At 39.1% G+C, this 25,117-nt stretch overlaps 1 protein-coding gene across 11 annotated transcripts in view; it reads right to left on the reverse strand.

Annotated features, from left to right (window-relative positions):
* Positions 1-550: 550 nt before the first annotated feature.
* The window catches only part of SLF2 (SMC5-SMC6 complex localization factor 2), a 31,140-nt gene continuing 6,573 nt past the window's right edge, over positions 551-25,117 (reverse strand). For 3 of the 11 annotated variants that reach the window (XM_061372552.1, XM_061372548.1, XM_061372553.1), the window contains 19 exons: positions 24,239-24,282; positions 23,135-23,787; positions 21,981-22,080; positions 19,673-20,808; positions 16,545-16,627; positions 15,423-15,536; positions 14,994-15,161; positions 13,415-13,517; positions 11,757-11,832; positions 10,131-10,263; positions 9,564-9,672; positions 8,462-8,638; positions 7,715-7,812; positions 6,609-6,702; positions 6,010-6,132; positions 5,079-5,156; positions 3,278-3,364; positions 1,907-1,975; positions 551-796 (listed from right to left, as the gene is read on the reverse strand). In XM_061372552.1, coding sequence (XP_061228536.1) covers positions 761-796; positions 1,907-1,975; positions 3,278-3,364; positions 5,079-5,156; positions 6,010-6,132; positions 6,609-6,702; positions 7,715-7,812; positions 8,462-8,638; positions 9,564-9,672; positions 10,131-10,263; positions 11,757-11,832; positions 13,415-13,517; positions 14,994-15,161; positions 15,423-15,536; positions 16,545-16,627; positions 19,673-20,808; positions 21,981-22,080; positions 23,135-23,787; positions 24,239-24,282 — 3,481 coding nt within the window. In that variant the 3' untranslated portion in view covers positions 551-760. Of the gene's footprint in view, positions 797-1,906; positions 1,976-3,277; positions 3,365-3,523; positions 4,160-5,078; positions 5,157-6,009; positions 6,133-6,608; positions 6,703-7,714; positions 7,813-8,461; positions 8,639-9,563; positions 9,673-10,130; positions 10,264-11,756; positions 11,833-13,414; positions 13,518-14,993; positions 15,162-15,422; positions 15,537-16,544; positions 16,628-19,672; positions 20,809-21,980; positions 22,081-23,134; positions 23,788-24,238; positions 25,011-25,117 lie in introns of those variants that run through there. The other 8 variants (XM_061372549.1, XM_061372542.1, XM_061372543.1 and 5 more) reach the window with 8 other exon arrangements.

The following is a 25,117-nucleotide window of genomic DNA, read 5'->3' on the forward strand; positions in this document are numbered from 1 at the left end:
ACAACCACAGAGCAAAGAAGCATCCACTTAACCTGTATGGGCACAACCACTCTTCAGGTCTGCTTCCACCGTCAAGTGAATACGACAGCAGCCACTTGTTCACATGCAACTGCTGTATTTTGTAGTTTTTATAGAAACACTGGATGCTCATACCAATTCTGCTTTGCAGATTAACATGTGCAGGCAATGCTCTTTATCCAGCCCAGTTCTGAACCGCTTCCTTACCTGCTCACAACAGGGGAGGCCTAACACTGTTTCTGAACTCGCATTCCATGTCATGGGGCAATTCTTTCCCAGCCATCCTAAATGGATGTTTGATGGTGTGTGCTGGCAAGAAAACTAAAGTCATACAGCTTCCAATATGTCTTGTGATTAACATCAGAAATGATAAAACTTTCCTCAGCTTTAAATAGGATAAAATATATCTAGCTAATTCAGACAGGGCTACAGAAAGAGCCGGTTGGGTTTGTTTGGGGTTGGGTGGGGGAGTTTATCTATAAAAACCAAAACCAACCCCCAAAACCCAACAAATAACTGATTTGTTCTTGCAGTTTACCCACTTCAATTTTTCAGAAATAGTGTATTTGTAGGAAAAGCAATGTTGATCAAATCTGATCCTTGTGTTTCTAATATTTGCCTGTATCAAGCTCACGTTCCAACTCAGGTGACCGATTTCTTCTGATCAAGGTGAAGCTCCATTCATTCTGTATCTTCCTTGTTTTAAGTTTTTCTGTTATTTTTCCCTGAACTAGGCAGGATTTCATGAATCTGGCTCCCAGAAATCATGCAGTTTTCCCTAAAGAGCAAAAGCAAAAGAGTAAACAAGTCAAAAACCCAATGACAGTAGCGTAAAGTAGGCAAGTGTTTAGCCAGAGATCACCACGATGTGTTGCAAGTGCCTAGAATTTTATTCAGAAACACTTGCCAGTTTTCACATATGTGAATCAACCCCACGTATCTCTCAAAGAGCTGCGTCATTATCAGCTTACATCAGTTAGTAAGCTGCAAGTTGCTTCTGCAGCCATGTGTTACTAATTTCCTTCCCCCTCTAGAACAAGAAATGTCACACACACAACTATGTCTCTGTTGTGCATTACTGGTAGTCACTAATAGTTTTTACAGACAAATGGTCAATGACACAATTTTTAACTGAAATCAATACTAAGCATATATGTATGATTTTAAGTGCATCACTACATTACTAGAAAGTTACTGTTTCTCCAAGACAGGACTCAGTCAGATGGCCTGATCACATTAGAAAAGAAATCTTACAACCCTAGAGTGGAAGAAACAGCTCTGAACTCTGGGTATCAGCAGAAATTATCCACCCATTCCACCAAAGACAGCTAGGCATCATGAAGGCAAATATTAATGAGAGACTAATCAGGACATCATTTACTACTGCTGCTTTCATAGAGCACAAAAGGCTTTTCCTAGTCACTGTATGAAATCCAACACATTTGAAGGGGAAGGAGTCATCAAGGGCTGTTAAACATATGTTGATAGAGCCCTGGACTCAAGTAGCCTCCAAGTCACACGCTGCCAGACCACAGCAGGAAGTGCATCATTGCATTCATGCCCCAATGTCCTTCTCAAAGTGTCTGCTAATAACTATAATCAGACACAGGCCCTGTGACTTGACTCAGTACTAACATTTTAGTGTATTATACAAGCCCTTTACAAAAGCAACACTTTTAAGGATAAAGATGAAATCTTGGTTTTACTGAAGCCAACAAAGTAGTAATTTTAATTAAATTCTATTCTAATACATTTAATTGCATGCTGCAGCCATGCCATTTACGAAGAAAAAAATACTCTTTAAAAGAATATGCTGTTTTCAAATGCTAAAATCATGAGTTAAATGCACCCTGCAATATGAAAAGAGAAGAAAGTTTCGTTACAGTACCTGAGTAGGCCGAGTGGTTTGTATCACATCTTGCCATTTGCCATATATCCTGGCAACCAAGTCCTTCACCTGCAAGTTCAGACAGATTACTTTAGCCATTTATGCTAAAAAAAGCCAAAATCATACCCCATCTCACCCCAAACCCCAGATAAACCCAACACCCAAGGTCTACTGGGACCAATTTTATAGTCAGCCCAAAGTATCACCACCTCAATTCCAACCAGACCCCTGTAATTTTGGGCTCTCAATGCAAAGTAATGTACTCCACACAAACACATTACAGGCACATGACTCCCCGTGTTAAGTGTTTGGAATCAGCATGCAAGCCTCTGGCTTCCAAACACCCACCTCATCCTTCGGGTGAGTTCAATTTGTTACACAAGTCTGACTGTATCTAGAAAAGGAGCCTGCAACTGCAATCATAAAAGCAATCCAAGCACTGCCTGCTTCCAAAATTAACTCCTTATATGTAAAACTGTGCTTTCTCATGACCAATCACAAGCAGGTGTTTAATCCAAGCCATTCAGAACTGAGATTTGCTTCATATGCTGTGTTAAAACCCAGCACAGCGGAGTCCTCTAGAAGTTACCGTATGATTACACAAATGAAGTGATGGAAAAAAACAGAGGAAGATTTTCCCTTCTCAGTGCAAGGGAAATAAAAAACTAAAGTGAATGTGACCCCAGACACAAAAATCAAGGCAAGAACATTTAACTTGGAAAAAGGATCCATGGCTCTACTAATCTGGCTGAATACAACAGAACAATCTTGAGAGCTAAGGATGCACACAACTGCAAATGTTTGATTTGAAGCTGAAGAATCCAAGGCTTTTCAAAGCTGAGGTTGGTCACTTATCACTGCTCTGATTTGGCCTGCTACAACAGCATGCAAAGCACGAAAGTCATAAAATTACAATTTCATCAGTAAACCCCACACCGCAAAGCAAATGAAAGTCAATTATCCAACCTTTGGCTTAAATCTACAACAGTTTTACCTAATTCATTAATTTGAAAATAAACCTGTGACACATGGCAAGATAGGTCAGTATTCCAGTCTGTATCCTGCCCTGCATATACCCTCTGCTCTTTGGAGCCAGCTACCAACGACTGCCAGGAAAAGAAACAGAGCGACTCTGCAGGTCTAAAAGCTGAGATGCCTGGTTAAAAGGAAGACAACCTAACAGTTTGCAGTTGTTAATAGTCCTGTTGTTAGCAAAAAGATATTTTCAGTGCATGAAAATGGGGTATATATTTATGTACATGCAAAGGCAGGATGCAGACAGAGAAAACAGGGCTGAGATAAGGGAACACCATACATCAAGAGCACTAAAAACCATCCCAAAACACCCCCTCTCCAACTTTCTTGTCTTACCTTAGTTCGATAAAACAGCCTTGCATCTTCCCTAATATCACATTTTATGTGCTTATCTAAGGCACCACAAAGCTTCAGTAAGTGTTGCTAAATAAAGACAAAAGTGTACAGCTCTTTAAATCCTCCATGTCAAAACTAAAAGCTTCCTTCAGACATTATTGCAATTTAAAAACAATACGCATCAAGATGGTTTTTCCTCAGAAATATACAGTAAGGAAGAAAAGAAAGAAAGGAAAAAAACCATAAGATCCTCTGTCGATTGCTGGCATGGCCCTGGTACAGCACATCTAAGAGCTTTAAAGAAGAGTTCAGAAGTATAACATTTGTGATGTGTAGCCCTGCTAAAGTTCATAGCAGCTAATTTCTAAGTCCTGTCTGTTCCCAAGGCAGCAAGTGCAGTGCCATTTATCAGCAAAAAAAAGTTGAGAAGTTACAATAGCTAAAAAATAACCTTTTCAGCAATGACTCCGGTCATTTTCTTTTGTAGGAATTAACTAAGCAGGTAAAACAGCCAAGGTTTCTGCACTGATCTTTGATTTATCTCAAAATTTCTGGTTACTTAATAAAGCAGTTTTGTAACTTCATCTCTTGATAATGGGCTCCCAAGACTTCTGCCATTCTGTGAATTCCTTTATAAGATTCCTGTTTTCAATCTCTCACTGAGGAGCTGCTAATAGGCTCTGCTCTGCACAGCAGGAGAGACATCCCAAAACTAAATATAAATATTTGTTGGTGTCTCAAGACCATGAGAATTTACCTCATCTCACTGGAAGAGGACCAGAAATGAAACAGTTATATTGATTTTACACAAAGCCCAGCCTGCACAGTATTCAGCCATACCCCTCTTGCCACTTGATAGTTAACAGGTCAGTGAATAATAGACTCTTTCTTCATTAAGAAATACAGAAACATTAAAAATTATATTAAAAGAGATCAAGTTCTCCACAATCTTCAGGAAGGCAATGTAAAAAAACAAACAAAAAACAAACAAAAAACCCCAAACAAAGAAACCAACCCAACCCCAAATCTCTAAACACCATTACAGTGCAATTCTTTTCTTTACCAAATTGTTTCAGATTAAACTCTGTGATCAACTTTTTGCTTTGAGCAGGAAATAAAGACACTTAAGCCCCAAAAGTTAACCAAACATTACTGCTTTACCTCTCTCAAACAGTTCATTTGACAGATTCCTTTAAAGCCAACAGTGATTCCATGGGACAGGGCATGTATATAGACACCCCACAGCAAGCAACTAGAGCAAGTGATCACAGAAATCTGAACAGGATTACTCTAAGTCTAAGAAGAAGGTATTAACAGATGCTTACATTGCATCACATGGCACAGAGGAACTATCACCACAGAGAACAGAAGAGATACAGTCCTAGTTTTTCACTTGCTGCATGGCTGCACTCCAACATGAAAACCATGGGGTATTTGAACGTATTTTACTGGATACTTTCAAAGGGGTTTTCTTTTAGACTGACACATTTCAACTGTACTGCAAGAGTTCACAGGATCATTTGGCTTCTCAGAATTTCTGTTTGAGTTAATTTATGGTTACTTTCTGAGAAGGATTAACAAAATAACCATCTGCTGATCCATAGCTTTGTGTCTTGAGGTTGCTCCATTTGCAGAAATGCAGAAGAGGTTTATTTCTCTGCAAAAAGTGCAGAGAAAGCTCTTCCGTATTTACTTTGCCCCCAGACAAATTTCCCCCAGTGCTGTCTTCCACTGGTGATCTATCAGATGACAGCTACTGATAAAAACCTAAAGATTTTTAGGAGTTACTTAAGTTACTTACCCTTTGATTAGAATTTACACGATCAAAGATACTAGCTTCACTGACTAGATGAAGGAGGATGTAGATTAGGTAGTATGCCTGGAGAGAAATCAAAAGAGCTTTAGCAGTCAAAATACAATCATAACTCTTCACATCTAGATCCAGCACAATTTTTGCTTTTAGAGTAATTCCTCCAATAGCCATATCAATGGACAAGTATGTCTACACATTTGCTTATCTAATCTGAAATAGTACATTCATGTACCAGAAGCATTTTAAATCACTATTATACTGGTTTAAGTTACTTAAGTAACCTACAAAAGTTTCTGTAGTTTTAATTACCAAAAATTAAATTCAGGCATTGGCTTTATTTTCCCATCATCTACATCTAGATCTAAATACTTGCTAAGAGATTCCATGATAGACTGAAAAAAATCAAACCAATATTCAATTTTTGGATGGATGGATACAAAGACTAAATCTTTCTAATACCTATTTTTGAGAAAGGATTCGTAAAAGATTCATAAATCTCTTTCAGAAGTCTGCAGATGAAGGTCTGGTTCAGCATCAAACAGTTTCCACTGATTGCATGAGAAGGGAGGAAGGACGGTCCTCTGATTACAGAAGACAGGACTCAAGACATCCATGTGACTGAGCCATTCAGAAAATCTGACCATTTCTCTGTTTGTTAAACAGTTCCTCCATCACATGCTACTTCTTTCCTTCCTCCATGACTATAACTAAAATAGAATGTAAGTTTGAATTACGCAGATGAACGCAGCAACAAAATAAGTGTATGTACAGTTCCATGTACAGAACTGTCTTCAATTAACAGGAATTAAAGGAAGCATTCTCAAAATTATAGAAGATGCAACTACATAATAACAACAATTAAATATTTATATAAAAATATATAAAAGACAAATGCAAAACCCCACTATCAGCTCTGTACCTCCTGTTCTAGTTCTGCATGACAGTGGTCTTCATCAGCATCCTGCTGCTCCAGTCTTTCCCTCATCTTCTTTAGTAGGTTAGAAGGTCTCATGTACACAAGAAACTGAAGCAGAAGAGACATCTACAGACACAAATGTTAACAAATTGGACTGGTTTAGTGGCAGTTGGTTTGGAAACCGAATGCCACCACCATATATTTGTCCCCCAAGAACAGGACATAAAAGGGATTTTTAATTAAAATGGAAAATTTTCATGCTTTGGGTAATTTTTGACTATTCACAGAAAAAGTGTCAGTATGTTGCCTCAATAAAAGATCAACACTACAGAAACAAAGAGCAACTCTACATGAACACAAAAGGAAGACTGAAAGTGTAGACCCCTTTCCAACATCCAAAATGAAAGTTCAGGCACATGAACAATACTGAACTTAAAACTGCAGAACATGCAGGTTGCACACATGCAAATATACTTCCAATACTAAACTAAAAATTAGTAATGGTAACTTTGCAAGGTTCTTGAAAATAGGCTTACAGTATTAAAACATAAAGCAGTAATATTCATGTTTTCTAAACTTTCAACTTGGGACACACCACATACATGCAGTACCTGCTTGTCACTGTCCTCAGGTATTTCTACATCCTTTTTGAGAAGCTTTGAAATTATCACCAGGCTAAGACGTCTTCTTAATTCCCTGAAACACAATTCAAAGACCTTTCTTTCCCAGAGAATTTCTTAAATCCAAACCATTTCTACAAAGTATAGGAAGCTATGGATGGCTTCCCTAGACACAAACTTGCCTACAACTACTAAATTGGATTTTCTGAATTTAAGTGCTATTAGACTAGTAAAGAGGCTAGTGAAATATAAGTACCTTTATGTCACGGCAGCTTTTCTTCTGCACAAATAAACATTACAAGATGCTTGCATCCAAGCCTAAAACCGAGGGCCACATTCATTCTCCTTGCTCAGATACATTATAATGTATTCATTTCAAAGACACAGAACTCGTAACAGATTGACACTTAAATGCAGATATGAATCACCCCCCAAAAAATTAACTTTTGGTCATTCAGGTGAGAATTAGAGTAGGTGATGGATCTGAAGGGGGGCTATAGGGACGCTGGGGATGGACTCTTCATTAGGGACTGTAGTGATAGGATAAGGGGTAACTGATTAAAACTTAAACAAGGGAAGTTTAGATTGGATATGAGGAAGAAGTTATTTACTGTCAGGGTGGTGAGGCACTGGAATGGGTTGCCCAAAGAACTTGTGAATGCTCCAGTCCCTGGCAGTGCTCAAGGCCAGGCTGGACAGAGCCTTGGGTGGCATGGTTTAGTGTGAGGTGTCCCTGCCCATGGCAGGGGGTTGGAACTGGATGATTTTAAGGTCCTTTCCAACCCTAACTATTCTGTGATTCTATGCCAGAACCTGAAGTTAAGTCTTTCTTTGCTGTAGAGTACCAGGAAGTTTGCAGCCCAGAAAACTACACATCAAATGTAAAGGAACTTCCACAGCAGAGGTGATCAAAAAGCTATACATACACACACACTGCTGACTGCATATACCTCTGTAACATATGAGAAAACCCACGTACATTTTTTAAAGCAGCATGTAATACCTATTGCATTTACCAGACTTTGAGCTTATACAGATAAATCAGCTGTTACCAATACAACATATTTGTGCTGTTACAGTGTCATTACCGTCCACGTGTTACCCAGCTAGGCACCAGCTGAACCAGCCACAGGAGATTATGGTGATGACTGGAGAGTTCACTCAGAGCCAGGCAGAGCTCAGGCATCTTTAAAAGAACAACAAAAATCCCCATACTGAAGAATGTATATGGTGGGCATTTGTTTTATTTGTAAAGAAGCACACATCCACTCCCTAGAAACATATGCAGCATGAATATTAAAAGGAATTGATCTAACAAGAGATGATGTGCATAAAGATTATTTCTACATTACACCTATAGTTAAGTCTGCTAAATACGATTTTGAAAACGGTTAGTTGAGATCAGCTTTTCATTATGTTTTGTTAACTTAATGCAATCATTCTGTCATTCTTTCAGAGAGCCATTTTAAGCATAATCTTGTATTTGCTAAAATAGCAGTAAGTTCAATACAATCCCCTTGCAGAAGAGGACAGGCAAACGTCAGGCAACAAAACCGACTCAGTATATCCACCCTCCTCCTAAACCTCGCACAAATCCAAAGCTCCCAATTTGTTCATCTTAGATTTTCAAGCATTGTTTTTCTGGTATGTCAACCCTCCCCCCCACCCAGAAAAAAAACAACAACAAAAAAACCCAACCCCAAACAAAAAAAACAACAAAAAAACACTCAAAAAAACCAACACCCCCCCAAAACAAAATCTTCAAAGCAGAAGTTTCTTGAAAATTAAACTCCAGTTTCATAAATCCAGTAGAAGAAAATTATTTATGAAGTTACCTTTGTATCCCAGTCTTCTATTCTTATCAGAAGCTTCAGGAAAAGGCACTGAAAATCTATCAAAGGAACATGCTTTAACTGTTTCTCCAAGCTTATTTTAAATAGCAATAGAAGCAGCAGCATTATTTCTTGATCAGTATATCCACCTTGAATTACTGTTGTACAGAAACCTAGAAACTTTAGAAGAAAAAAAAAGCATTAAAATCTGAAATCAGTTTAGTTTATTTTAAGGTATGAAGACTACTTAAGTTTTCCACCCTCACATTAAAGCATACCTCAGATTGCAATTCCTGTGTACTAACATCTCCCAGTAACTGCACTCTGATATTTCTTTATACCTGCTGGAGGCTCGTGTTTTGAACAATGTCAGTATTCCCTGGATATTACAGGGGTAGGAATGATTTTTCTCCACTGCAGGTAATTCTTGTCTAACTGGATGAAAGACTGACATAGTAGTATACTGCATATACTAAATATGCAGTTCTGAAAACATATATCAAGAGATTTTCCCCCACCCAAGTATTATCACATGGGTTACTTACAATCTGCGACACATGCATAAATGAGAACAAAAATTACTCAAGAAATGTGTATTGTCTCTAGTGGAGATGCTTCAAGTGCCTCCTCTTGAACTAAGTGATTTTATAGTTAAAAATTTCCAGAAAAAAATATTTTAGGATGGCTCAAATACTTCCACAAGGAACTGAAATCAGTTACAAAGTCAGTATTTTTACCATGCAACCTTTAATCACAGAGAAATAGCCTGTGAAGTGTGACCAGCACTCATTCAGCCTATGGTTCCACAAGACTTAAATGCACTTTACACAAGGGAGCAAAGACCTCTGATAAAGGTGCCACAGCTGGAAAAGGGAGGCAGCAGAACTGTGCAGTTGTAAGTGAAGCCAAAGGAAGCCAGGAAGCTCTGAAGTCTGCAACAAGCCTGCAATAATCTCTGCTGAATGTGAAGCTGAAACCCCAGGATAGCATCTACTCACCAAACATGCCCAGAACTAGGTTAAGACACCAGGAGTTTTGCTAAAAAACCAAAGCAAAGCCACCCCCCAAAGCCAAACCCCTTCCACCCTAACTGGAGTTCTCTCACCTTAATCACATTGATTAAATTGTTCTCTGGTAGACTGGAAAAGGCTGGACTAGCAGAGGTTAGCTCTCCTCCTGGCTGGTGTTTACTCATTGTTTCTTGCATCTGACTTCTAAGAAAAGAGACACTAATTGAGCAGTAAATCAACAATTTAGAAGTCCACAAAGACTTATCTGCATCAAACTGAAGGGAAAAAAAACAACTGCTACATGGTTCAGAATGCCTTCAAATCAAACCACTCCCCAGTTACAGAGCACACACATCTATCCCAGCTTGTAACCAATTCATTGTAATTCTGCTCAGCTATTTGGCAATAGTTCTTGTAAACCTCCATTAGGAAGATGCAGGACAAAGGACAATGCTGTGGAGTTTGCTGAATCCTTACCTAGAAGGCACTGTTTGAAGTTCTGGCTTATTTACTCTTAATAAAACCTGAGCTGAGAATTTAAAGAAGAATATAGCTTGGTGGAAGGGAGGGGAAATAAAGGAGAACCTTCTGATTCTACATTCCAAGCACAAGGCTTGCATTCACAGGATCTAAGCAGTAAATATCAAAAGGAAGACACTTACAAAATATCACACTCGTTAAAGTTGGGCTGAAGCTGCTGCAACGGAAAGAGAGATCTAAACGCAACACCCATATTGACAAAAACAGCTGACACATCGGCTAGTGAAGGAATCCATGGTTCATCACTGATGGACACTACAAGCAAAACACATGGAACGGATTAGTTTTGAATTTAGTTCTTAGCATAAGGTCCTCTTCAGGGAAACAAGTTCAGCACCGATTCTACCAGCCCTCATCTCAGAGGAGCTGGTACACTGAACAACATGCTTATTTTCAGAATGATGAGGGGAAACAAAAAAAAAGAAAGTAGTCTAACATACCATTTTATGCTGGAGAAACATCAAGTGTTATCATAGTGGGACTGGAAATGGAGCTCAATAAGGTTTGAAAACAGGCAAGGTTTCTGAACAGAAGTGCTAAACAGGTGGAATTCACTCACTTGATAGCAACAATGTTCATTGACAAAAGGGGCTGATTTGTATGACTTGTATCTGGAAGTCTGCAAACTACAGAGGATTCTCTATAGGACACTAAACTAGCAAGTAACAGCAAACTAGATGCAGTGTCTTCCAAACAGTTACAGAATTATTGGATCATTTCTGTGTGTTAGAGAAGTTTGTAAGAAAACAACAAATATAAAGGAACATAACATGCAAGACACTGCAGGTTCACATCTCAATGTTTAATTTAGTAAAAACAACAACAAAGAACATGCTTCCTCAGTTAAGCACTGGAACAGAATGCCTCAGGTTAAAAGATTACATAGTTGACAATTTGCCCCAAGTCTTTGAATGTAATTTCATCAGTTTGAACTGTTCATTCAGAACCAAGCTTAATGCCAGTAAAGCACAAAATAAAGGAGGCTACAGTCCCTCCTCTAGCAGCTCACAGTTTGATTTCAAGCAAAATTCAAAATATGGGGTGCAACTTGGATAGACCTGAGCAAGTACTTCACGAGAGACCATTACTTTACTAATGTTAACTGGCAGGATTAAATGAACTGGTGACTTCTGATGGATCTGAATAAAGTGAAGACATAAGGAACATATGAAGGAACTTGTATTGAGAAGTATTTAAGAGTACAGATGAAGGAAAGCAAAATGCACAAGACATGAGCAGCAGCATGGGCTGAAGCAGATCCTTGAAAATGTTTGTTGCTTTTTTTTGCAGGCATATGATTCTTTTCACTTTTGCCATTTATCTGGGCAGTAAACTATGCAGTGCTATATACTGGGCTTGACTATGTGAAAAACACCCTGTAGTCCTTAAGCTATGAAATTAAGGTCTGGATTTTCCAAAGTAAAACATGGAAAGGGGAATGAACTTCTGAGCAGACTGGGCTCATTTTCAAGTCACCTCTATTTGTTAAGTAACAGAAGTGAGTTTGAAAGACTCTGTACCAGACACACTGCTTTGCAAATACATGCCAGCACCACATCCTGCAGTACCAGCTTGCACACACTCGGTGAAAACCAACTTCTAGCATTTGTGCATAACATACAGAAGAGCCTAAATTCATGCCACAATCAGAGACAGAGCCTTTTACTTCCTCCCCAATACCCTTCTATACTTAACAGAAGGGAAATGCCTTCATTCAGGTGGTCAGTTTCAATTCTTCAAGCACTCACCATTTTTTAGTGTTATCTCCATCAATCTGTCTAAAATCTGGGTGGAAACACAACAGTTAGGATGAACAGACATCATCTGTGGAGAGAAAAAAAAAATGCTACATGTCAAACATCAGTTTGCTTTTAAATAAAACAAAAGAAAGTAAAAAAAACAAACAAAAAGGAAAAAAACCCACCCACAAAACCAAACAACTATTTGGCAAAATAAGAGACAGTAACAGAAGGGAGGAAAGAAAACCCCAACAAATGAACAAACCCTCACCCCCAAAAAAGCCCCAACAACCAAAACCCCAACCCGCAGTGCAAAGATGCTGTGAATACAATAAAACTGAGTATTTGCAGTATGGGAATGCTGTAACTCCAGGTTGAGTCTGTTGTTTCATAAGAAGGTACTGAGAGTTAAGAGTTAAGTCCCTTTGCAACTCATTTGCATCTGTGATCTAACTGAACTCCTCAATCAGACATGGGGGCAATGGAGTGACTTATAACCTTTTCCGGTCACGAGCAAGTTAAACATATACAACACTTAACCCAAACAATGAATTTTCAGTTTTTCATAGAACTCTTAACTACAAAAACATGACTATGAAGCACAGCTCAAGTTTCCTGGAACACTTCACTAGCGCAGCAAAACACTCTTCTTTATCTCCCACAAGTGGTGGGTAGTTTCCTGCTCTGTAAGTGGGCTGAATTGGCTCACACTTCCTTCTCATGAGAGGAACATCAGGGCTCACAGAAGGGGTGGAAGGCACTCTTTCACTGGCTGGAGGGAAGGACACAGAGGAGCAAAGCACTTCCTTTTGGCAAAAGTAGAAAGCCAGTCAGACCCAGGCTGCAGTTTCACAGGTGGTCCAGCTTTATTTTTTGTTTCAGGCACAGTTGGAATGTGGTAAATAAGTATAGAATGGTTTGGGTTGGAAAGGACCTTAAGATCGTTTAGTTCCAATGCCCTGCCATGGGCAGGGATGCCTCACTCTGTCCAACCTGGCCTTGAATACATAGTAACAGAATGGAGATTGGAGAGGGGCATTTTTGCGAGTAACAGACCAATGTAAATGCCTAAGGATTTAGACACCTAGAAAGACATCTAGAAAACAGACACATTTCCTTTGGCAACAGTTCCAGTCTTTTCTCCTGAGCTACCTTTTCCACATGAAAATTACCTGATAATGCAGTTATCTCTGATGATTTAGAAGGCGAAAGACGTAGAAATGGTACTTCTGCATTTTTGTATACTGCAGTATGTACCTTCTGGTTTTGTTTGGTTGTTGGTTTTTTTTTAAGGATGGAAGGAAGCAAGATTAACATTTGCTTATGATTTGTCCCATGCTATTATATCCTGAAGTCCCTTCTCACCTAGCATGTACTATCCCCTTTTAAAATGCAGTAACACATATGAAGATGGACTGAGAAGTGGAGCTTTGCAGTCACTTGGAAGCATGGAGAAAAACCCATCCCTAGCGTTTTACCCCTAATGACAAAGTATTTCAAACTGGAGAACAAATCAGAACCCAGAAAGAAAGACTTCTTTATATAAAAGAATTGTTAATATAATGCAACAAATTGACAAACTTGTTCTGATTATTCCTGCTACTACTGCTTTCAGGAAGAATATTGTATCTGAACAGAGTATAACTGCACAAATAGTATGGTCTTACCTGGAAAAGCCACTTCAGAATTGGTATGGGACACAAGACACAACTGTAAGCAGAACTTAGAAAACCATTAATAACTAAAGAAAGTTGCTGTGTTACACTGGAACTGCAAGACAAAGATGGGGGTGGGGAAAGAGAAGAAAAAATTCAGTTAGTGGTTGACTCAGTACTTCCCCACCCGTCAGACCATCAACAGCAAACAAAGATTTTTAGAGATTTTTAACTCCAATGACCTTTACCAATACTGTTAGAAGAGGAAAAAAACCACTTTGAAGTTTTTAAAATAACTTTTCAAATAAAAAGTCTGAAGGCAAACTAAAGCAAAACGGCCGAAACTCACTGTGCAAGTCTGTGAGGTGCAAAAAAGCAGCTGTCAGAACACAAAATACATCACTTTTATTACTGAATTATTTTAGCTTTAGCCTTCTTTAGAGAGTCAGATATGCCATAAGCAGCTGAATTAATGATATCCAGGTTCCCACACACCCTTTAGTTTCCCCTGTTCTCAGTATCTACTAAAACAGGTACCTCTGTTGAGATTTGTGTCCTGATTTCCCCCATCTCCTTGACCTGCCTGTCTGAGCAAGTGGCTAGGAAGACATCCATGTGCCAACTGAGCAGAATGCAAAAGCAATTAAATCATAATTGCCTTCTGCAAGGGATGATTTGTTTAGTTCTTATTCCTCCAGTCACAAGATGCTTTTGAAGCTTATACCTTTGTGATCTTCAAAACATGTTAATAGAGAAGCCTGAAGCTGAAGGAGTATATCACAAACATCGTTTTCTCAAGAGATCAGAAGCCACCCTCCTCCTCTTCACACCCACAGTAGCACATACATGTGTACATAAAATCTTCTAAGAGTAAATGAATTCTCTCCGTTCCACTGATGCAAGTTTGGAGTAAAATGCCAAGCAAAATAACTGGATTTTTTTTCAGGATTTGCACTTGTGGTATTAGGCAAGAATTTGTCCATCTATTTGGATCCTGACAGCCTTGTAAACACTGAATACAAATCCCTATGACTTACAGAACAGTTGTTTCTATACGCACAGACACACTGCTAAGCTCAGTGACTAAATCTAACAGATGTCAGAAACCATGACCTCCTGCAGCCCTCATTAGGTGGGGGAGGCCTGAAGTCCTAAGCCCATTCAGAAGGAAAACATCTGAGGTTTTCAGTAGACATAATGCAACATTAGCAGGCCACAAGTCAGTTTACCACCAACTGGCTTGCGACAGTTAAGCTCTTATGAATTAAACGTTTCACTTCCACAAACTTGTAAGGTTATCAATGACAGCCCAACACAGCAGAAATATACAAGAGGGAAGAACACCTTTTTTTCTTATGTCGCACTTAAGATGTTTCTCAAGAATTCCAGAGGAGGAAAGAAGGAAGCTTCAAGTAACAATTCACTGTTCTGTAAAGCCAACCTGGAAAGGAGACTTCCAGGAAAAGGGAGTCAATCTTGCCTACTTAGTAAGACAGAGCTTATTTGCTTTCAGAGATAATATTTAATGTTAAAAGCTGCTAACACTGAAAAAAACATGCAAGTAAACGCAACAGAGTGAAGATATTCTTACTTATGAAGTAGCTTTTCTATAGGATTTTGAGGGATAAAGTGAAAATTCCTGAAGTCCAGGTCACATTGACTGAAGATTTTCCCAGAGGTTGAGAAATCAAATATATCTTCTCCAGGGTGGTAGTCAGGTATGGCATGAGTTACTACTGAAAACCTCTTTATAAATGCCCTGTAAAATTCAAAATTGCTTTTATGAATTTAAACATACAGAGGCTATTTGCAAGTTGAGACAGTTATTTTCAGATGATGAACACATCAGCCCTATGTGAAAGCTCAACTGTTCAGACAGCACTGTCCAAGAAAACCCACCTTACCCCAGAAGACAATAAAAATGGTTCACATTAAACATACTAAGAACTAATGAAGGGAGATTAGAAAAAAGCTAGGAAAGTGAAGAACTAGATTTAATTGGTTTAGGAGCTGGAAGGACCTGTGCTCTTCTGAGAGATCTTCATCTCCAGTGGTATTCTCATTTTCTCCATCTGAAGAATCAGCTTCCTTTCCTTGTAGGTCTTCCTGCAGCTGCTTTTCTAGTTCATCTATCCTGAAATAACAGTAGCAGCAGAACTTATCATCACCATTTAGTATTTACAACAGAAATCAAAAAAATTGAAGCTCTGAATGTGAACCCAGTATGAACCCTAATGGGCCAGCAGCCCATTAGGTATGGCAAAATCATGTGAGACATTGTATCTGTATGAAAGCTAAGCATCTTGCTATTCCAAGATACAAATTAGATGTTTCCCAACCCCTAACAAATTTCCAACAGCACAATTAATCACTAGTTTGTCAAAGACAAACACACTCAGCCAACTTCTGACAGAATTTGCTGTAATTGCCCAAAACTCTGAAACTTCTCATTGCTTTTTTTAAATTTTGGGGGTTGGTTTGTTTTTTGTTGTGATTTTTTTTTTTCAGCATCATACTAGTATTTTATTTGTTAAACAGCATTAGTTATAGGAGTATTCACTACTCCATAGTCAGTCAGCCCATAGTTATTAGGGTCAGATTCTTTAATGAAAACAGTTAATCACACACATATATACCCATCACCACTGCCTGCCATTAGTGGTATTAGGCACGTTACACATTACACTTTCTACCCAAAAGATCTCTTGCAGGAACACTCATTAGCTCTGTTCACTGAACTGCGTAGCTACTCAAGATACCAAGAGTCTATGCAACTTCAGAAAACACAACTAAATTACAAATGCCTCTGAAGAAAATTAGTACAGTCAATCTACATAAAATCCTTCTATTTCATGCCTGTGCAGCAGCTGCTAGCTGGCTCAGTGACCTACAATGAAGGCATCAGTAAATTTAGTCTGGCTCTTGAGGGGTAGGCAGATGTATAACAAATCACTCGTTATTGCTTGGAAGGAGCACGTCATCCAGCTTTTACAGTTAAGCCACACTTGTAGGTCCCATCAGACGGTGGTATCAGCAGGCTAAGTTTTGCCTACAAAAACTCCATCAGTTTTCAGGAGGTAAGGTAATTCTGAGCTTCTACAACTCTGGCCCAAATTTTTCAAAGCAGCTTTAAGAAACAAACCTTTTTGATTCTTCTTTCTCCTTCAAGAGGTATTCTAAGCTGTTCACATACGACACTTGGCTAACAACAGGAGGCTGAGACAACTGTAAATGAAATAAAGAAATTTAGAAAGTACCGCAAGGTATCAATTCATTCTGTGTTAGACAATAAACATGATCAAAACAGAAACCTCCAATTTTAATGACATCTTACTTGAAGATAAAAACTCAAAGAAGTTATTCAGGAGATCCTGAAAACAGCAGAATTAACAGTTTAGGTTTCTTGGTCCCCCGACAATTATCAAGTCTCAATGATTAAACTGTTTCACAACGGAACAGAAGAGCAAGTCCCTGACTCTCTCCCTGTGGCTGACCTCCAGCTAACCTTCACAAGGAATACCAGCATCAGAAACCTTTCACCTCACTCCTTTATTATTATCATTCACCAAGACCCTGAGAATCCCCATTCTTGTGCATGAAACAAAAAACTCCAAAAATGATTCAGTACCTTTGTTACTTTCAGAAGTCCCTAGAGGGCAAAGTACCAGTGTTGGCTAAATCGTCACCAAAAATCATCAGACAAAACAAAGCTTCCTAAATCCTAAAACAAACCCAAATCAAGCAGCTAATAAATAGAACTAAACAAAACAACACACAAAGAAAGTCTTAACCACTAACAAAATTAGTATGGTTTTCAGTAGCCAGTGTTTTATTCAGTAGCAGACAATACAGACTTTAAGTCTTTTATGGCCATGACTTGGTTCTTTGGACAACCCTTCTGACAACACCTTCTTAAATGGATAGCCTCTTACCAGGGACAAAGCTTCTTCCTATGAGCTCATTCATTTTAGGAGAACACAATTCAGTAACAGCATTCCCTCTCAATTGGGGATTTTCTATTACTCGAAGGCAACAAAAACTAGTTAGTGTCACCTGCTAATAAAAAAAAGAAAGCCACTTAATACAGCACCTACTTCGGTACTTGAAAATAGCTTTCATACATAACAAGCAGCATGTCTTTGTGTGGGAAATCCTGTGGGAAAGCTGAAGCCCTCTAACCTTACTTTCTATCTGGTTAATAGGTCTAAAATAACTCGTGAACAACTGAGAAATCAAGATTTTACACCAATGTGCACATGTGCCCCTTTTTACAAGGCAAGGGAAGAATGCTAGTATACGCCAAACCCATGGTCATGGAAATTTTGGGACAGTTCTTAACTGTGCTGTCTTACTTGGCCATTAATTATGCAGAAACAGGATAGGCCAACTGCTGTGGTCACACACACGTTTCACAAACATTTGATCTAATCTACATCTGTTTATCAGTATTAGCCATTAACTATGTGGACATGTTGGCTGATACAGTGGAATATGCATGTAGCCACAGAATTCTGATCTATGACATGCTTGCTTAATGAATTATAAAGCCAGTTAAAATAATTATGGCTGTTCAACATCTGCCTACAGAAACAGTAACTAGTAAACAAATAACATAATCGTAGAATAGTTAGGGTTGGAAAGGACCTTAAGATCACCTAGTTCCAACCCCTCTGCCACGGGCAAGGTCACCTCCCACTGGACCAGATTGCTCAAGGCTCTGTTCAGCCTAGCCTTGAATACTGCTGCGGATGGAGCAGCTACAACTTCTTTGGGAAGCCACAACTTCCTCAGGCAGCCTGTTCCAGTGCCTCACCTCTCTCACAGTAAAGAATTTCTTTCTTCTATCCAATCTAAATCTCCCTCCATGTTTAAACTTTAAATAAACCACTTCAGAATTTTAAAAATAGGAGAGGAAGACAGTATTTATACAGATATTCTGCTGTTTGTTTTCTATTGTAGAAAATAGTGGTGGGCTGATGCCAGCCAGTATCTCGGCACCACACAGCTTGTTCCTTTCCCCGCTCGGTGGTGCAGGAGAATGAGCAAGAGCAAAAGCAAGAAAACTCCTGGGTTGGGACAAAGTTTAGTAAGTGAAGAAAAAGAGGATAAGCAGGGAAAAAAAAAATAATGCAAAGGCAATCACTCAGTACATGCCACAAGCAGGATTCCCAGCTCTGAGTAATAGCTATGTGCCAGACCAGCTCTTCCTGGTTTGTTTTTATTGCTGAGCATGACACTGTGTGGCATGGAATACATACATCCCTTTCCTCAGCTGTGCGGGCTCTGTTCCCTCCTAACTCTTCGACCACTCCAGCCTAATCACTGCAGAGGCAGAGTGGGAAGAAGGGAAAGCCTCTATGCTGCGCAAGCACTGCTCTACAGCAGTCAGAACACTGGTTTCTCATCAACACCGTTTCTGTCCAAAACACACAGCAGCATACAACTGCTCTAAACAAAATTAATTCCAACCCTGCCACATTCAGTACTGAATCTTTTATTTAAACAGAGGCATTTCCCACCTGTACCAACTTTGCCAGGAACGCCACATAAAGTCCTACTGCAGTACTTTCCTCATCAGAACATTATTTTACAGTAAAACTCCAAAACCACTATTTGACAAGGTGCTATCTGAACAAACAGGCTAAGTCTTAAAAACACAGATCAATTCATCAGTGTAATATCCTGTAAGCTGCGAATCACTGGTCCTCGTGAGCAGAAGTCATTCAGCTTTTTGAAATACTAAAATACGTCCAATACCCATGAAATTCAACCTCAAAGAAAACACCATACTTGCAGATCAAGAACTTGCACACAGAGCTCTGACAATCACAGACTGTCAAGGATATAGGACTGGAGTCTAGCACACAGGTCTCTCAACATTTAAATCAATTTCCTCTAGTTAACCTCAACTCAAAACCCCACACATCTTCTAAATGTAGCCTCCTGCCTTTTTCTTTAGAGGGAACAAGCAAAAACAGAACTCCTAAAAAACACTGGAAGGCATATAGGTAATGTAATCTAGCTGCACAAACCATCTTTCAGCCATTCCAAGGACATACATAGTAATGAGTTCTCCCTTTCTCTGACTGCATTGCACTGTGCAGCATAGGACCCTTCAGCTGAGTAACCACTTTTACAGGCAAGTGACTCCAATTTTCCATGCATTATGAACAAAGGAGAAAAAAACCCGAATCACTAAAAAATACAACAGAACAAATCTGATGCAATGCTTTCTTGGGGATTTGTTTGGGGTTTTTTTTAGCCACTTACATGAAGCTTCAGTAATGGACTCATATTGACCGGAGAAAAACTGTCAGAAGATTCTTCCAGGTTACCTGCCTGTGGCTTGGAACTTGAAAAGAGGATTTCTTGCAGTGGCACAAATTCTTCATCATCATCATCATCATCTAGATTGCATTCCAAACTTTCATCTTCGCTGTCAAAGCTGCTTTTTGATTTTCCACTCAGCTTGGACTTGGACGTACAGGTGCTTTCAACTTTTAAATCCCTCGAGGGTTCTGAACACTTATAGCCACTGTCCATGTGCCCTTCCTTAAAAGACAATGAATGGGGAACACTTTTACCAGTACCTTTGGAGAGTGCCAGTTTTCCAGATCCTTCCACTGAATCAGAAGCACTTTCGGAAGCCTCATCTTTTGTTTGTGAAAACCTGTTGCTGGATTGAATACTGTAAGCACATCTTTCTGTTCTTTTCCCATCTTGCTCTTTCTTAGCATCCAATACCTGAGATAAGCCAGTGTTCTGGGGATGAGATTTCACCCCTTTTGTATGTGTTAAGTGATGGAGAGAAGGCAACACAGCACTTTTTTCCTGAGAAAAAGGAGGGGACTTTTCCAAGAAAAAGCATGAGTTAGCCACCTGTAATTGATTCTCTTTGGTATCCACAACTGAAATGTGGTTATTCTTACCAGGACTGTGTGCAGAATATGAAGATGACAAACCACCAGAGGAGCAGTTATTTTTCTCATTTTCATGGCTTGAGTTGAGGTATTCCTCTGAGAGAGAAGAATCATGTCTAGGTAGAGCAGCAGCCTCCATCAGTTGCAGAACACCACCACAAGTAGACTTTAAAAGGATATTTTTTACGAAGTGAGTCTTCCTATTTTTGCATTTTGCAGGTGATCTACTAAAAGCAGGTTCATTCAAACTTGACACTTCAGACCGATTTGAACTGTCTGCATCCACACTCATGGCATCACGTTTTCTTTTCCCAGGAAAGTCTATTTGTTTTGATCGCCCAGAAGATATCTTAGTTCTAAGGCAGCATGAAGGAACAGACTGGGTCTTCTGCACACCAGCAGCCATCTCAGATGATGTTCTCAGTGCATTCGAAGAAGATGCCTCATGTTTGTAAACCCGCTTTGGCTTTGGTTGAGATGGGTCATCTAAAAAGTGTTTTAAGAAGGTAAACCACTGTTGTCATGTTTAAAAAATAATTAAAACCTCCAAAACAACATTTTACCCTTAAAAAAGTAACTGGTTTTAAATCAGCTATGACTGAATTTTTTTTTTATCAGAAACAATACTTCCATTCTGCTTGAACACAGTGGACCACAATCAAGATTTAGTTGATACTTTATTGTTATGTTATTATTACGTTATTGTAACTAACTTGGAAATGAAATTAAATCCTTTTATTTTAAAGCAGCTGAGTAGACACTGTACGACACTTTTCCTATATACTATAATCAGTCAGTCTTTGGAAACAGACAATACCCCAGTTGAGGTATGCGACTGGAAGAAAATGTCTGTAATTATGTATTATGTTTATAAGGAATGAACAGTACAAAAAGTATTTTGGGGTAATTTTAACAGCAGTCACAAAAAAAAAAATCAGAATACAAAGAAATCTGTTTTGAGGCTATTATTCTATGGCTCCAGAGACCACCACCTTCATCATGTTTTTCTGCTTCCTGTCTTAAGCTGGCATCAGCCCCTGGCCACTTCATGCCAACCTACTTCATGGAGCTGATGTGGCTTAGAACTTCCCAACTCAATTTTCAGCCAGATCACCTCCTCCCACCGGTAGCCAAGTCCCAGTGGCAGCATGGGTGGAAACTGAAGCAGAGTAGCATTGTTCCCCTCCACCTTTTTAAAATCCTCCTACTGACCAAGCCCAAGTTTCTATTCATGTGAGCTTTTTATATTCAGTTGTACCTACTGTAGAATAAAATTACATGGTTAAAAACCAGACAACAAGCAACAATAACACCAGCTAAATTTTAGTGCTTGGTTCAACAAGAATTTTCCTCCTGGATTAAGCTGAAATTTGTTAACCCCTTCAAGGAATGTGGATTTTCCAAGATGCAAGAGAAACTATAAAAATGGTCAGGTACCAAGGGCTTAAGACAAAGAACTATCATGACTTCTAATTAAGTTAAAAATAATCTGTTTTCACTAAAACCTCAAATTAACATCTTTTCAGACTTGCCATGTATTGGAAATAATCTTGCCAATACAACAGCATTTTACCTTTTCTTTTTTTTAAGAGAGAGAAAACAGAAAAACATAACTCCCAAGAAAAAATGCCAATAAACACAGACACTAAGTGATGAACCTGATTGTTTCATTAAGCCCATATTATCAACACTACTTCTACCTGAGGCAATCTTCCTTGAACCAGAATGCAGTATTTTTCTTAAAGGAAATCCATTTCCCTAAAAACAAAGATGGAGAAAATAGAAAAGTTAACTGCATACTTTTTAAAACCAGGATGCTGACATCTTGAGCCAAGTGTTAAATCCAGCACAGCCTTAGTTCCACACACTCCCAGAAACGTGGCAAGGTACTTCATTTCAAAACTTAAAACACAGTGCAAAGATCTCAACACAAGGACACTCCACAACCCAAACTGTGTATCTTTTCCTCAGACTGGCCTATGGTTCTATCTCTCTCCACTTTTAGGGCCATTAGGAAGCTTGGGTTATATGGCAACATACCCTATTTGCCTTTCCTCAAGCAAGTCATTAGCAACTTAAAAACCAAACTGACAGAAAGCACAGACAAGCAAATACAGTGGAACAGGTGCTAAGGAGAAAATGAAAGACAAACTAAATCTTTCTTTCTGTTCCATTCATATTGCACTATAGAATCACAGAATGGTTTGGGTTGGAAAGGATCATCTAGTTCCAACCCCCCTGCCACAGCCAGGGACAGCTCACACTAGACCATGTCGCCCAAGGGTCTGTCCAACCTGGCCTTCAACACTGCCAGGGATGGAGCATTCACCACTTCTCTGGGCAGCCTGTTCCTTATATCTAACCTGAGCTTCCTCTGTTTAAGTTTAAATCCATTACCCCTTGTCCTATCACTACAGTCCCCGATGAAGAGTCCCTCCCCATCCTTGTAGGCCCCCTTCAGATACTGGAAGGCTGCTGTGAGATCCCCACATGTGTTCTCTACACAACACTGTTAGAAAACATAAGGTTGTAAGACATTTAAGATAAAGACATTTTTTCTACAAAATACAATTTAAAATTACAGTTTCCATGCTCACATCTAATTCAGAATATCTCCCCTGCTTTTAAACCAGGATTTCTCATTTATTGTAAAATAGTTAAGAACCAGCTTACCCAAGCATGACCTAAAGTTCACAAAGGAACAGCAAAGAGCATAAACTTTTTTTACAGCTGAAAAAGGCAGTACTAGGAACCCTGTCCTTATAAGAAAAAAATCACTGATTTCCAATTTTAATGACCCTTTTAAACAGACCTGATGTGATACACTTGTTCCTGAGAATGACTTCCTTTCTATGCAGAGAGCTCCCAGTGACATCGTGAATTCAGAGTCAGTTGGTGTGCAGGACAGTTTCCTAGGAAGCCCTGGGGCTTGGCGCAGAGCTGTGTTGTTCACAGTGCCATTGTTTCTATCACAGGCTTGAGTATCAGCTTCTGGTGATGAAACCCGTTTGTCGGAGTCTGAACTTGTGTCTTCTAGATCCATACAGTCAGTTTTCTGTTCCCAACAATTTCCACAAGACAATGGTGCTCTTGTTACTCCTAAACACTTCTCATTTCTTCCCTGATCTGACTTGACAGTTTTATCCTTTTTCACCAAGAAATGGCTGTTTTGAGACCCTGGATTAACAAGGAGTTTTTCAATCACAACTTTTGGGTACAACGAACCCAGTGCCTTGCATGCTGTGCCATTCTCTGAAATGTTTGCACTGTCTTTTTTCTCTTTAATTCTCCTCCGAAAGGCATCTAACACAGGACTTGTGTTTTGTGTTTGGTCTGGCATCTTTTTTCTTCTGAACTTCTTTGGAGAAGACACTTTCTTTTCAAAATGCTCGGCACACAGAGCTGCATCTTTTACATTTCCACTGTCTGGTGAGCACAATACAGTTCTGTCTTTATGGACAAGGTCTAAGAGAGAAAAGACAAGACAAATTATTCACAATCACAATATTGGGGGGGGAGGAAGTCTTATTGAACTGTATTACTTCTATTTTATCTCACACCTGCAATTCAAAATTAATTTACTTAATCATTTAGTTTTGCTAATGCCATGCAATTTATTTCGTATCAAAGAACTGCATGACCTATGTCACATCTTCAGTTGTTAGAAACAGTCTAGCTCAAGCCTGAGAAAGTAACTTATTCGATAATTACATCATTAAATAAATCCATTTTATTAGGAAATTAACTGGTTTAAAATACATTATTAGAAAAAAAATTCAAAGTGCACATATTGATGTAGCTGGTAAGCTATACTTACATTGCTGCTCCCATTTGGAATGAGCTTAAACTATACTTCTGCACACTTAGATAACCAAACCTCACATAATAGCCTCTGTTTTAAAAAAAACATACTTACCTTGGTTTAAAACGGGTTTGAAGAACTCTGTAATGGTCTGGTTTCTGACAAGAAAACAAAACTTTATCATTTTAAAAGAACAAAATCTAAACACCCATACAGTGAATATTGACAAAATTAAAATGCTGCAATTTATTTCTACAGATTTGATTTTAATGCCAGCAGCTCCTCTTCTGGATAGATCAGAGAAAGCATCAGCATCCTCATCACCTTCTAGCCTTGTTCTGCTTGGCCAATCAAGGCAACCTGTCAGTTTCCTCATTCAAACCGTTTCCTTTATCATCCTAGTAAGTCTTAACCACTCTTCCAGCTTAAATTAAGCTTTCTTAAATGGGACTGACCTGATTTATACCCAGTATGTCAGAGGAAACCTCACCAGTCACTTGTGTGAGGGTTTCGACTGCCTCCCCATCTCCATTGTTGACACGTCGAGCTGGTAACTCCTACTGGTTGTTTCTCAAGGTGTAATAGCAGTAAGCAGCCTAATCAATACCATCAGTGACCAAACCCTCTTTAACGCATTATTAGTTGCCATCAAGTCTAACCATATAGTTCCACCTGCAAGATATACCTTGTTGTCCGAAAGCCTTTGTGGCTTTTTTCCACACATCTGGTGCCAGGCTGGGATGGAAATCCCTACCTGCACTATCACCAGACTCCTCAGCAAGAACTTGTACCAGCACTGCCCCTTAACAAAGTACATGTTAGCAGCCTCCCTCTCAGCACACACATTAAGGGCACCTTCTGGATTCCAACAGAAACAACAGTCTATAACATCTTACTTTTATACATACACAATGTAAGTAATAGCTTTAAATCGGAGGTATTTTATCAGGCAAGAGGTAAGTGGGATGTGAGAACACGAAGGCATTTCTCTGT

The sequence above is a fragment of the Neopsephotus bourkii genome, unplaced genomic scaffold (assembly GCF_033783945.1).
Source record: "Neopsephotus bourkii isolate Nb327-2 ecotype Australia unplaced genomic scaffold, CSIRO-AGI_Nbou_v1 NB_1615, whole genome shotgun sequence".
Classification (NCBI taxonomy): Eukaryota; Metazoa; Chordata; class Aves; order Psittaciformes; family Psittacidae; genus Neopsephotus; species Neopsephotus bourkii.